The sequence below is a fragment of the Heteronotia binoei genome, chromosome 8, assembly GCF_032191835.1.
Source record: "Heteronotia binoei isolate CCM8104 ecotype False Entrance Well chromosome 8, APGP_CSIRO_Hbin_v1, whole genome shotgun sequence".
In the NCBI taxonomy this organism is placed as follows: Eukaryota; Metazoa; Chordata; class Lepidosauria; order Squamata; family Gekkonidae; genus Heteronotia; species Heteronotia binoei.
Window position 1 is genome coordinate 83,463,238 of NC_083230.1, and position 12,963 is coordinate 83,476,200.

Genomic DNA, 12,963 nt, shown 5'->3' on the forward strand with positions numbered 1-12,963 from the left:
CATAAAGGGCCCATTATTTTGGGAGGAGATCTCAACTATGTTGTCAATCCTTCTTTAGATAGATCTCAAAAAAGCCTGCTACCTCTATCTGCCAATAAATGGTCTCAATCAAAAGATTCGAATGGCCAAAATGATTTAGCTCAAATCTTTCAATCCTATAATCTGTCAGACATTTGGAGAAGCAGGCATCCAAAAGAAAGAGACTATACCTTCTTTTCTTCTCGTCATCAAACTTATTCCAGAATAGATTTTCTTTTAGTTTCGGATTCTATTTCTAACCCTTTTTTTTAAAGTAGACATTGGCCCAATGATTTGGTCTGATCATGCATGGTTGGAAGGTTATATGTCAGGAATCACTGAAAGATCTTTTTCTTTTAATTGGAGATTGGATAGTAAACTACTGTCTATGAAATCGGTTACAGATTCCATTGAAAAAGACATTAAAGAATTTTTTCAATTCAATACTGAGTGTGGAGTACCTCAGCATATAGTTTGGGACTCGTTTAAAGCTGTAATTCGTGGCAGATTTTTGGCTATTGCCTCTTCGTATAAAAAAGAAAAAGACAAAATTAGATCAGATTTGGTTGCCAACATTACCAAATTGGAAGAGAAATTTAAAAAATTTGGTAGCAAAAAAACTTATTCAAAACTTCTTATAGAAAGGAAAAAATTAGAATCTTTTGACGTCTCCAAGATTCAAAAACAAATGGCTTATATAAAACAAAAATATTGGTTTCGAACTCCTCAATCCCTTAAACTCCTATCATGGAAGGTTAAAAAGAGAATATCCTCAATGGCTATTTCTTCCATTCGTTCTAAATCCGGTACCTTGAAACATTCCACTAAGGATATTGTAGGAGTTTTTAAAAAATACTATTCATCTCTATATTCCTCCCAGCATCCAGCATCAGACCTTATTTCATCTTTTTTAGACACTCACTCAGTTATTAAGCCTGTTTCTCCTGAGGTTAAATCCCTTTTGGACAAACCTTTTACTGCACTTGAAATACAGGAGACTATCAAGTCTATGAAATCCAATAAATCTCCAGGCCGAGATGGCTTTATACCAGAATTTTATAAATTTTTTAATACTTTGTTGGCTCCCATCTTGGCGGACGCCTGTAATCAGTTTGTACAGTCTGGTTCTTTTCCAGTTACTTGGTCACAGGCAAAAATCATTCTTCTTCCAAAGAAAGACAAAGACTTGCTAGACCCTAGTTCATACAGGCCGATATCGCTCCTTAATTGCGATTACAAGATTTTTACAGCAGCCCTGGTGGCTAGGCTTAATACTTTTATAGGGAACTACATTCATCCTGACCAATCGGGCTTTATCCCACACCGTGAGTTAACGGACAATACTAGAATGGTCCTTGATGTTATTCAATACTGCCGGAAATTTAATATTGAGTCTTCCTTTATCTTGTCTATTGATTTTGAAAAAGCCTTTGATTCCGTTGAAGTTCCTTATCTTACAACCTTACTGCAGAAAATGAATTTTGGCCCGAATTTTCTGAAGATAATCCATTCTTTATATAAGTCGCCTTCTGCTATTCTTTCTATTAATAATTTGGATTCTGAAGAATTTAATCTTTTCAGAGGGACGAGGCAAGGTTGCCCCTTGTCTCCTCTGCTTTTTGCAATCGCAATTGAACCTCTTGCTAATGCTATCCGTAATACCAATATTATTGCTGGTATCCCTATTAGAAAGAAACAAATTAAGGTGTCTTTGTTTGCAGATGACCTAGTGCTTTTTGTTACAAAACCTAAGACTTCTTTACCAGCTGTCTTTGATTTATTATCTGTATTTTCTTCTATATCGGGTCTTCGAGTAAACCCATCTAAAACCATTCTTTATCCCATCACAATTTCAGATGCTCTCCAAGATTCCATCTACTCAAATTATCACTTCAAAAAAATGGATAGATATTGGACATATTTGGGGATCAATATACCTTTAAAATTGGGAGATATTTTTAAAGTCAATCATCATTTATTGATTAAGGACATTCTTACTATGCAAAAGAATAAAAATTCTTCACTCATTCCCTGGAATGAAAAAATTCAGATTATTAAATCTTTTATTTTTCCCAAATTTCTGTTTTTATTTCGAGCCATTCCTATTCTTATTCCTGAGGACTTATTTGTGGGTTGGCGTCGTTCGTTCTTAAGATACATTTGGAACAAGGGCTTATCTAGAATAGGGTATGCAACTCTTATTCGTTCTAAATCCTCAGGTGGTCTGGCTCTTCCGGATCTGCATAAATTTTATGAAGCTGCCATTTTAGGAGGCCTTGTCAGATACCATGATGCTGATTTAAATTCAGGCTGGAAGGTCCTAGAAGATACCTATCTAAATAACAAATCGTTTCAATCTACATTATGGGAATTTCCAAAGAAGAGACCTCCTAATATCTCCTCCAACCTTTTCCTTAAAGCCATTTTTCAGATTTGGGACAAACGCCGCCTCTTTTTAGCCCCTCCTATGTCTCCACTATCTCATTTTATGGATGTTTCTTGGTTTCAACCGGGGTTTTTTTACAAGTCTTTTCCAATTTGGAAAAAATATAATCTTTATAGGTTTGTGGATATTTTGTCCAATGGAAAAGTGCTCGACAAAAAATCTTTAGAAGAGAAAACTGGTGGGACAAAAATCCCATGGTTTGAATACTTGCAAATTAACAACTTGGTGACATCACTCTCAAAGAAATACAATTTCAATCGACCTCTTACTTTCTTTGAATCCTTGCTACAATCTCCTTTTTTAAAGCGGAAGGGACTGATTTCATTTATCTATAAGGGTTTGCTAGACATTGATGCTGTTGATTTGTTATCCTATCAAGAAATTTGGCAAAGGAATAGTTCAATTAATTTTCAGGAGGATGTTTGGCAACAAATCTGGTCATCTCCTTCGTTTGTTTCAAAATCATTGAATATACAATTACAAACTCAAAAAATTTTGTTCCGGTGGTATTTAACACCTCAGAGATTAAGCCATATGGCGATAAATCAATCCTCCAAATGTTGGAAAAATTGTGGAGAGGTGGGCACATTTATACACTGCTGGTGGTCTTGCCCGAGGGTGCAGTCGTTTTGGGCAGTAATTGTGGCAAAAATCAAGGATATCACGGGCTATAGTTTACCCTTAAGATTGGAACTCATTTTGCTTGACTGTTGGAAAGGTATTTCTATTACTTCTCTCAATAAATCCCTGATATCCCTTTTACTAGCTGCTGCTAAAATGGTGTTAGCCCAATTTTGGAAATCTCCCAATATTCCTCCAGTTAAAGCCTGGTATGCTAAAATCTGGGAGGTCTATGCTATGGACAAGATAGCAGATAGTTTATGCAATATAAATAATTCAGAAGGTAACGATTCTCTGATGTACAAGTGGCTTCCATTTCTTAAATTTTCTTTTAGTCCTGTAGATCAGATGCGTACATGTATTCCTGGTAGATATTATGACATTATTAATTTGATGTAATTAACATATGGACAGAGTACTTATTTTTTAATTCAGCTGCCAAGTATGTATGTATGTGTGAATGTATGTATGTGTTGTTTTGTTTGTATTTTGTGTATATATATATATTCTGTTTTCTACTGGTATGCTATGCTTATACACAAAGAATGATTGCAGATACAGTCATTGATTGCTTTATTTGTATGTTTACTAAATTCAATAAAAAAGTTTTTGGACATAAAAAAAAAAAAAAAAAAAAGACTGCCTCAGCTTATCCCAGGCACACTGAACATCCTGCATTGGATATCATGTTTGGTTAGTGGCCTGGGCACCTAGAGCTAAATGTAGGTAAACCCAGACCTTCCATATGTACTCAGATTTGTAGTTCTGAGCCTGTGCAAGTTGGACTTTGCATGCATAGGCCCTATACAGACCTCATAGCCAGACTTAGGGCAGGCCACAGCAGCAAAGGGGAAAGACAATCTGGTTTGATCCTGATCCCCCTGGTTTGCATAGAATTATGATCTCCTTAAAATGAAATAGGTTTTGCACTGAAAGAATAATAGCAAGCCAAAACAGGTCTACTCAGTAGTAAGACCCAGTTTATTTTTTGGCGATTACTACCAGGAAAGTGTTCTTAGGACTGCAGCCATGCAAGCATTTTTCCTTTGGATACAAGAAAAAATGTATTCAAATGCTTGCCTTTCATAGTTTGAAACATTAATCAGATATATAATACCTATTAAATTAAAGGATGTCTTACAAAATAACTGAATAATAAGTAACAAATCCCTGTGCTTTTTTTTTTTAATTTCAGAAAGTTCATGTTCTCATCTTCAGTCTGCATTGCATGATGACCTGTTCAGGCAAAAGGATTTATGGAACAAACAAGGCACCCTAAAAAAGAGGCTAAAGATTGCTTACCTTCCCAGAGAGGTGGTGTGATTTTGGGAACAGGGAGGTTTTCAGATATCATAATTACTGGTAGACCTGGAGTGAGATAAAAATATAGTCCTTACTGCTAATATCAGCAACAGACAATAGACAAAAAGGTCTAAAGATTCTTTTCAGGTTTTTCAGAATAAGTATCTTGATTTTTTTTTTGAGAGACAGAGAGCACATAAAAAAACAATTCTCCCTATGATAGTAGTGAAACAGAAATGGAGCACTGTGAATGAACTGGTGAGCAATAAGAGTTCGGTAGATTAGAGAATTTGCTGCCAGAAGATGTAGTGATAGCTACAAACATAGACAGTTTTAAAAGGGGGTTAGACAGATTTATGGAAGATAGGTTTATCAATGGCTGCTAGCTGTAGTGACTTAAGAGAACCTCCACATTCTGAGGCAGTAAACCTCTGCATACCAGTACTGGAAGGCCCTGGCCTCTATAGCCTGTTGTTGGCCCTCCATAATAACTGGTTGGCCACTGTGTGAGATATGATACTGGACTATATGGACTACTGGTCTGATCTAGCAGGGCTGCTGTGTTCTTAGGGAGCAGATCCAAATTATGAGAGCCAGTTCACATTTGACAGTGGCCCCTATATGAGTGATCTTGGGAGTGTGCAGGATTAGAGCCAGACTGGTAGCCAGTTGTGAATCCTCAGGTGGGGGCTGCAGGAATTTGCAGAATCAGCTGCCTCAAAACAGTACCTCAGCTTCCATGGAAATCAAAGTGGATGTCCTAAGGTGGTGGTTCATACAAGGCATCTCTAGGTCAATGTTGCCCATTATCCAGTCATGAAACACTAGCAGCCCTGCACACAATAGAGGCTTTCACAGGGTGGCTGCCGTGAAATGTAATCAAGCCTGTAAATGAAAGTATGTTACATTATTCTGCAAATGAACAATCTATAGGAAATTAGTCAGAGATTAGAGATTACAGTGCTGAAATAAAAAGGCAAAGGTAGCCGCTGTGCAGGCACCCAGTTGTTTCCAACTCAAGGGGTGATGTCACATTACGACATTTTCTTGGCAGATTTTTTACAGGGTGGTTTGCCTTCCCCAGTCATCTACACTTTACCCCCAACTGACCGCTCAGGTCATGAGCAGAGCTTGGATTGCAGTACTGCAGCTTACCACTCTGTGCTACAGGTCTCTGTAGTGCTGAAATAAGTTATTTTAAACAAAACAGTGAGTGAAGTTTCAAAATTTTTAAAGTAGGTTTTGAGGTCAAAATGTGTGCCCATAATTCATGATTAAGGTTCATGCTTGAAATATGGCATAAATATTTGGCTGCTTTGGGTTTATTTTTGTTCTTGATTGGTTAAATGGATTATTTATAGTAGTACAGTGTGATTTTTTCTCCTAAATTCCTTTACAGGTGAAATGCAACAGAAGAGCTGTCAGCTGCTCTCAAATGCTACATGCCTTTTTCTGTCAGATGTTGATTGTGACTCCATGTCATCTGTCAGATTCTGTCAAATATTTACTGCTACTGCAGAATTGTTGGATGTCAGATGCTAATGATGCTATCAGCTATTCACTGAATATTTTCACACGTAGAGAACTTTTGGAGAATATTTTCCATTAAAATGTGCTGAGGCTTTTTTGGGAGAAGAGTTACCCATATTCCTGATACTGTTATCTATGCAGTCCTCCTCCCACCCAAATCATTGGGTCCAATTAGCACATCTTCACAAGCATGGACTGGGAGGGGGGGGGGGGGAAATGGTCCAGGAAAAGGAGGGAAGGAGGAAGAGCCTGCTCCACTAGCTCCATGTTATGCATGGTCTGACCAGACATCTCATTTGCTGTCTGGGGCTCAGCTACGCTGCATGCTTCTTTCCCCCACCCAGAATGGAGGAGTTGGCCTCCTTCCCCTCATCACTTGGGGCTCAGGCACCAGAATTTACCTCCACATAGGGTAAGAACCATCTTTCGCTTGGGTTCATGGTAGAGGAAAATCGCCATCCTGCTAGACCTTTTCTTGGTGGCTTTGTTGCCCAGTCCATCCTTGCACAACTCCATAAACCTTGAGTCAAGCCTTGTTGGTGTTCTTCCTGTCTGCTGTCATGATGGATGATAGGTTCTTACAAAAAGACTGTGCAGCCACTAGTCAGTTAATTTCTGTGCCATTCCCAGAATATTGCAGCCTTTATTGTGCAGCACATAAATTAATGCACATTTGTAGCTTAACAGCCACTCAAAGTAGCCATTCTAGACAGCTGTGTATGTATTATCAAAACCAAGGTGCAATTCAGCTCACTCAGAGTAGAAACTATTACATATGTAAAGTACAGTGTTCTTTGATCAGAGGCCACTGCAATTGACTACTGCTATCCATATCTGTCTTCAAGTCACACCCAGCCTGTCATGGTCCTGAGTTCACCTGGCATCTCTTGAATATCAATGGGCGCAGCCCACTAATTCAGCACTTCCTTCAGAATCACAACCGTGAACCAAAGGCAGGATGTGACGTTTTTATGTCTCGGAGGGAGATTTGCAAGCCTATGCCATATCTTTATAATACCAGCAGGGGGAATGGGATGAAAATTATTTTACAGTTATGTTTTGTTCACAGTGTAGAAGTACAGGATTTTCTTTACTGTGCATGAGCTCATCAGTTTATTGATAAATTCTCAAGACACTATGCTTAATTAATCTGTCTTTGAAAATAATTTCCATCATTAACAGTAGAAATCAAGTCTTTCCATGGAGCACCAGCACAAAGTGTATGAATTAGTGTCAGTGAAAAAATATTGAGATTGTAGGAAGGTAACTTTACAGATTGGATTTGAAGGTACCTTGGGCTACTCTGGTCGAGGATTCCTCATAGAGAACATGAGAGGAAACATCCTTGAAAACCAGAGCTTGCTAGTGGCTACAGGGACCTGGTGGGTGTACTCTAGAATGGGAAGCAAACAATGTTTCTGGGAGCTACTTAGGCTTTTTCCCCCCACAAGACCTTGGGAGCTACCCATCACAAAATGGCAGCTTGGTGGGTGCAGCCAGTCACAGAATGGTGGCTTGTTCAAAAATTGTCGTGTTTAAGACCAGGTCTGCAATGCTCAGGTAGGGAAATTTCCTCTGACTTTTTTTCCCCAAAGCAAACCCAGCAGCAGCCCATACTGTAACTTGCCCTCAGTGTTTTCCCTAGAAGACATTAAAAGCAGCTTTGATGCTGGATAAAAGAGTCAATAGTCTGCTTCTTTCCCATACAGCACCATGCTGGGTCTTAATATTATATTTAATAGAATAGAATACAACTTAATAGCTATAAAATAGAAATGCTTCTTGTAGAATTTGTCATTTTACTAAGTCCTGTTTCCAGGTTATTCACAAATGGGCTTAAGTTTCCTGGTTTTATTCTTTTTGTTACATTTGATTAAAGCAATCAGAGTAGAACTTTCCTTTACACTTAAAACCACCGCTTCTGCTGAGACATATGCAGATGTGATCAAACAAAGTTTCAGCATCCTCTACCAGAGCCGCAAAGCTTATAGAAAGGCATTTTTGAGACACTGGAGAGAAATGAAGAATTTTGACCAGCAATGCAAAGAGAACCAAGAGCTTTTCAGGTATTTAAAGGGACTGCAATTGCAACTTCATTTTAGCATTATGATCTCAGAGAGGACGACCTAAAAGTATGTTTCCATGATCACTTTCCTGTACAATGAAAGCATGTTTATCTCACTTGTTTATTCATACTGTGAACTATCATCCTAGACTGATAGCTCAGTTAATGCATTCTTGGCATTTTCACTGTTACATAGTTCTGTACTCTATATTCTTGTTTGTAATGGCCTACAATTAAATAAGTGACTTTGCACACAGGAGACATGTTTCCCTCATCATTGCCCTTGTGTATTTGGCAGTTTCCCCATAGTTAAAACACAGTATTTTTTTTAACCTGGGGTAAAAATGCCATACTTCCCCTTGATATCACATGCACTGCTGTTGTGGTTGCTCTCTTAAATATATTAATATACAAGTAGCATGGGCTTTTGTGATATCAAAACATTATGGACTATTTTAATGCATTTTCTTTAAATGTCTTCAAGTTGTGTACTTTGTTTTTCCAGTGCTTGACCACTCTCCTAGCTGGATATTTTTGGTAACAGCAAGAACAATTGGCAACAACTTGTCTTTTTCCCCATCCATTATATGTGTTTAACTTATCAAGTTATTGTCATTTTTAAAATCCCTTGCAGTATTGCACACTGTTAGTATGTTTCTCCAGGTTCTTGCCAATCCTAATCAGAACTGAAGCTTTCTGCAATGTAACCACTTCAGTTTTTCTTTAGTTTCTTATATTGAATTAAAAGGTATATTGCCCTTGAAATAGTTCATATGTATTCTTAATTCCATTCTTTCACTTTTCTCCACAGACAAGAGGAACAAGAAGAGATTAAGAAAAAAAATGCAGAAAAGAAGAAAGAGTTGCTTTCTCTTCGCCCAGATGCACTGGACACTTCACACAAGATTTCAAACTAGATACCAAAAACCTGCATCTAGGAACCTGATTTGAGTCCATTGTAACAATTCAGAGAACTTATAGTTGAATGGAGATAAAAATACACTTTTCAGATGAAATACAAATTAGATATGTTTGGTGTCAGCAGTCCTAATGATCTTCCTTTCTCTGTTTTATAGAAAAAATAACTGGAAGAAAAAATAGATTTTGTACAAAGAAATCCAAATCACTAATTACAAACACTTCCACTAAGTATCAAGAAAAAAAAGGTAAAGGTAGTCCCTTTGCAAGCACCGAGTCATTACTGACCCATGGGGGTGACATCACATCATGACATTTTCTTGGCAGACTTTTTATGGGATGGTTTACCATTGCCTTCCCCAGTCATCTACACTTTACTAACAAGCAAGCTGGGTGCTCATTTTACTGACCATGGAAGGATGGAGTCAGCCTTGAGCCAGCTACCTGCACCATTCACAGAAGCAGCCATTGTACTTTGCTGTTGGGATTTTGCCAAGGTTGTGAGCAGAGCTTGGACTGCAGGACTGCAGTTTACCACTCTGCCCCATGGGGGTTCCTAAGTATCAAGAAGGCCTATGTTAAAGAACATCTTGACCTTTAATTGAAGCCATGTATATATACACAGATACAAAACAGTGTGCCTTCAGTGAACGTATACATTTCAGCTTACATCTTTGTTTCCCAGTTCTTTCTTGTAAGAAAAATGCATAGTAAAATTTACCTAACTTTACATATTGCAAAGTATAGCCTAAAACATTGTTTTTAAAAATCTACCATTTTGAATTTAATATTGAACCTTATGTTCACTGAATTTGCATTGAACAAACTGAGACTTACATTATTACAATAATGGCATTTGTGAACACATGCTTCATGCAAATATTATGGACTCAATCCAGCAAACAATCTAGAAGAGCTAGATTTCAGTTCAGTAGCACCTAAGAGCTACTGCATTTTGAAGGTATATGTTTTTGAGTTAAAGCATGTCTTTGAGTTAAACCCACTTTATCTAGCTGGGTCTAGCTGTTTATCTAGCTGTTTTTCAAATAGCAACCCCTCTGTTGAAGAACAACTTTTAAATCTCTGGGTCAGAAAAGGTGATTGTGGTCAAGGTAATCCTGATAATTAACTGTTTCTTATGATCAGCCCAGCACACTTGCACCATATGTAGCAATACAATCCTAAACATGTATCTACTCAGCTCTGGCCCCTGTGTGGAAGTGGCCAGCTAATGCCCCCCCCCCCGTGGCCTCATTTTTGTACAGGTGATACAAATCTTGAAAATCCATATTATGTCAGTTAGAATTCACCCAGAATAGCAGATCCAGGAAATCAGGTGGAAGAAGTCTGAAGCACTAACACTTGTGTGGAGCAGCAACTGCTAATTTTTTTTAACTATGCATTTTCTTTAAAAAAGTTTCTCATTTAAATAAAGCAGCCCTGTCACAAAAGGCTTGTTTTTTTGTTTTTTAAATCAGGGCAGCATACTTTCTGGCTAGGTAGCTTCTAGTGGTATACAGGAAAGTTTGCTGCCTTACGCTGAAAAGGGAAGAGGCCCTCCCATGACTGCAAGAACAACTGTCACCTTTTTTGAGACAGTAAATTTGTAAGGAAGGTAAAGCTATACTAATTCTGAACTTCCAACAGTTCCCTAACATGGGTGATATATAAATGTGTAACAAAATGAGTACAGTGTGGTAAAGATCACCCTAATGTGAGTGATAATAAAATGAGTATATTGTAGTACAAAGATCCCCAGTGTGGTGTCCATAGGTGCCATGGTGCCCCGCTAGCACCTTTTCTGGTGTCTATCAAAGTGTTTTTAGGAAGTGTGGGGCTCTTGCCCAATAGGGCTTCTAATTGATCATTGGATACCTGATTTTCTGCCACCACCATGTTAAATTCTTTAACACACTTCTTTCCCACTGTACTTTTTAAAATTACTACTTTTCTGCACATAAACTTTCTCTGTGTGGCTCTGCCTCCCATGGTGGCCATTTTGTGGTAGTGCCCACCACCCCATATCAGGATTCCAAAGGTGCCCATAGGCTCAAAGAGGTTGGGGACCACTGATGTATGTATGACTTATCAGATTCTTTCTCAGGGCTTAAATGAATATTCTGCATTCACAGAAGTACTTTGCTGTTGCAATTTTGCCAAAGCATATCTGAAACTACATTTAAGCACATAGAAATTCTCTTTCCCTAACCACTGGGGGAATAACTCCAGTTTATCCACACTAACAGTGGAGACAGAAATGTGGTCTTTTTAGAATTTACAACTGAAGTCCTAGAAACACTTTCCTGCAGGGCTTTTTTTGTAGCAGGAACTCTCTTGCATATTAGGTCACACACCCCTGATGTAGCCAATCCTCCAAGAACTTACAGGGCCTACTGTAAGCTCCAGGAGGATTGGCTACATCAGGGGTGTGTGGCCTAATATGCAAAGGAGTTCCTGCTACAGAAAAAGCCCTGCTTTCCTGGGAGTAAACCCCACTGAATAAAATAGGACTTGCTTCTCCATAGAGCTGCTTAGGATTGTTTCCTAAATACTGTCCTGCCCCATAGTGAAGCTGCTTCTAAAAAGGTGAAGGATGGTAGTGATCATTCTTCTCAAGTCTGATGGACACTCACATGTAAAATGTGGCACACATGTTCATTTGAAGTCTTCAAAGAGCTCAGTCCTTTTCTATGCCATGTTTTACATATTTGCTCTATTCAAAATTTCATGAGAGGCATGTGAATTTTCTAAACAAACCTGAACAGAGTAAATAAAGTATTAGACTGGTTCTTCATGCAGATGAGACATGTCACAGGTGTATTTTTTCTGGTACAAGATGATGGAAGCCCTAAAGTGTAAATATGGTCCAAATAGCTGTATAACATCATGATCTGGCCTTTGAAAAGCGGGAATGTTTAACATAATTTTGCAGTTTTTCTTGATGACTTTGTTGTGAGGATCAAATTGTGGAAAACTCCATGTTTCTTGCCTTCCTCAGGTCAGCTGAGTGATTACTTTCGCTTCTACACAGCTTTCTCAATTTACTCTTCCATACATTCCAGGCTCTGGTTGGGCAGGAAGGGAGCTGGCCTAAACACCTCTGTAGTTATTTGTTTTCAGGTGATCCACAAAGCTGTGAATCAATCAGGAGCTCACAACTGGAGGCTCTTTTTTTTTTTTTTTTGTCCTTTTAAGGAGCAACCCTTTCCTCCCCCTCTCGGTCTTGAAGCTGCATATAACATCATTTGAATCCACCAAAAGACCCATTACTATGTGCTTAGGTGGCTGGTATTTTATCAGCTTGGAGCTGGAGGGTGGTATGGTGCCTTGTGGGAAGCAGCATAAACGTAGTTAGGCAGAGTTACCTAGTCTCGGGGTCTACTGGCTACATGCAATCTTGGGAGTTTTACAACTGCCATTTCAGACGTATAATTGACTTCAGAGTGACTGGTATTATTCCCACTTTTAGGTTCATTAGGTTTGTGTTCTGCTCTTCCAGGAGTCATTCCTCACCCCATTTTGAACCACTAGGATCTGTCTCCGATCTGCCAGGTATCATCTCTAGTTCCCAAATTCCACCTCTTAGGGGATCTATCATAGTGCAAATGTGGGTAAGATTAGAGTGTTCCCCATCTCTGGATGTGATTTTTCTTTGTATAGCCCTGCCCCCACTCCAAAACACATTTGTCTTGTTTTAGAAGCCAAGGTGATTTCATTTTCTCCTCAGATGTGGCATCTCTTGTGCTTCACAGGGTAACCAACAGCCTAGTGGGAGAAAAGGCCTCTCGCTTTAATAGAGCCTCAATGTGTGGTGTAAGCTCTTCATGGTATGGAGTTAAAAAACATTATCTGATAAATATCCTTTCAAGTCTCTATTAAAATGGCAGGACTCCCTCCCCCCACCCAGGCTGTGCCACAGAGGATGCAGATTTCCCTCCTCAACACAACAGTGATGGAGCAGCAGGCCTGTTAGTTTTAAACCTGGGTTGACTCCCAATCACATATAAAGTGGGTGTGGGGGGTCCCTTTTTAAAATTAGGAGAATTAAACATCCATGCCTACT

At 38.8% G+C, this 12,963-nt stretch overlaps 1 protein-coding gene across 2 annotated transcripts in view; it reads left to right on the top strand.

The window, feature by feature from the left end:
- Nucleotides 1-9,001, top strand: part of FAM227A (family with sequence similarity 227 member A) — a 46,758-nt gene extending 37,757 nt beyond the window's left edge. The window contains exons 13-16 of one of the 2 annotated variants that reach the window (XM_060245458.1): nt 4,281-4,399; nt 6,763-6,920; nt 7,834-7,983; nt 8,794-9,001. In XM_060245458.1, coding sequence (XP_060101441.1) covers nt 4,281-4,399; nt 6,763-6,920; nt 7,834-7,983; nt 8,794-8,899 — 533 coding nt within the window. In that variant the 3' untranslated portion in view covers nt 8,900-9,001. Of the gene's footprint in view, nt 1-4,280; nt 4,400-5,786; nt 6,008-6,762; nt 6,921-7,833; nt 7,984-8,793 lie in introns of those variants that run through there. The other variant, XM_060245457.1, reaches the window with a different exon arrangement.
- The last annotated feature ends 3,962 nt before the right edge of the window (nt 9,002-12,963 follow it).